We start from the raw sequence: 1,469 nt of genomic DNA, 5'->3' as shown, positions 1-1,469 counted from the left end.
CTCTGAAAAGTGATAGGTTTTCCTTTGATCCTGTCGTCTATCTAGCTTAGCCATGCCCTGCAATAACTTCTTCAACAGGAAATGCTCTGTGGGGTCATCCCATCCATTCAGCTTGTGTTTTGCACCAATCCCAGCCAAATAGGTGCGAGCCGTTTGTATGGGCCCTTCCCGTTAGTGAGAGATGGGCAGCAAAATGAATAACATGCTGTGACGGTACAGGCCACTCATGCCCCAAACCATGTTCCCCTCTAAAAACCTCAAAGCTTTCAATCCCTTGCTTGTATGCTGCCTGCGTTGCTGGAGCAAAGGCCGCTGAAACAAGCCGCTTCACTTCTGCTGTAGTTGCCGCAGTAAGGCGTGCGGGACTTCTGTCGGTTGGGTGTCGGCACCCGGAACAAGGGCCCTGAACCGCTTGAGCTGCAACCGGGAAAGAGAATCAGCAACTTCATTTCTGATGCCTGGTATGTGCTTTGCCCTGAATAGGATGTTATGCTCAAGGCAAACACTGACCAACGTTCTCACAAGTCCCATGGTTGGCCTTGAGCGGGTAGTTTGGCGGTTGATTATACAAACAACTGCCATGTTATCACAATGAAATAATACTTTCTGGTTACTCAGCTCTTTTCCCCACAGGTGAATTGCAAGGACAATGGGAAAAAGTTCCTTGAACGTTATGTCTGGGTCATTGCTACGCCACTCAACTGGCCAGGCCCCACATGCCCAATGCCCACAGAAAAAAGCCCCAAAGCCTACACCTCCTGCCGCGTCCGTGTAGAGGTTAAGGTGAGAGGTGTCAACCCATCTTTCTTCCAGCATGATGCTGATCCCATTGTGCATCTCCAAAAAGGAGCTCCACACTAGCAAATCCTGACGCATGTCCTCAGTAACCCGTATGTGGTGATGTGGCTTCTGGACCCCTCTTGTGGCATCAATCAGTCTCCTGCAAAAAGCTCTCCCGGGTACGATTGCCCTACAGGCAAAGTTCAACTTTCCAATCAAGGACTGTAACTGACGAAGAGTGATCTTCTTCCTGCCGTTCAACAAGCTCGCGACAAGCTCTTTGAGGTCATTTAGCTTATCTTCTGGGATGCGCACCTGCAGGGCAACAGTATCAACTTCTAGTCCGAGAAACTTGAGACATGTAGTAGGACCTTCTACTTTTTCAGGAGCTACGGGTACGCCTAGCTCGTTAAATGTGTCGAGCAGGCTGTCTAACATCCTTTTAGCCTTGTCCTCTGACACACCGCCCCCACAAAAATCATCCAAATAATGAATCACATCACTGGACATGGAGGCTTGTTGTACACACCACTCAAGAAAGGTACTGAACTTTTCAAACAAGGAACAGGAGATGGCACAGCCGAATGGTAGAGACTTATCCACAAACAAGTAGCCGTCCACTGACATGCCCAACAGACTGAAATCATCCGGGTGTATGGGAAGCAACCTAAATGCAGACTTGATATCAA

The 1,469-nt window shown here is 48.9% G+C and overlaps 1 protein-coding gene across 1 annotated transcript in view; it reads right to left on the bottom strand.

Annotated features, from left to right (window-relative positions):
- LOC138964551 (uncharacterized) overlaps nucleotides 1-1,469 on the bottom strand; it is a 3,152-nt gene continuing 1,683 nt past the window's right edge. The window contains exon 1 of the mRNA XM_070336532.1: nucleotides 1-1,469. This exon is cut by the window's right edge and continues 1,683 nt beyond it. Coding sequence (XP_070192633.1) covers nucleotides 328-1,469 — 1,142 coding nt within the window. The 3' untranslated portion in view covers nucleotides 1-327.

The sequence above is a fragment of the Littorina saxatilis genome, linkage group LG4 (genome assembly GCF_037325665.1).
Source record: "Littorina saxatilis isolate snail1 linkage group LG4, US_GU_Lsax_2.0, whole genome shotgun sequence".
NCBI lineage: Eukaryota > Metazoa > Mollusca > Gastropoda > Littorinimorpha > Littorinidae > Littorina > Littorina saxatilis.
Note: the sequence above shows the minus strand (reverse complement) of the source record. Positions and strands in the feature narration are given on the sequence as shown.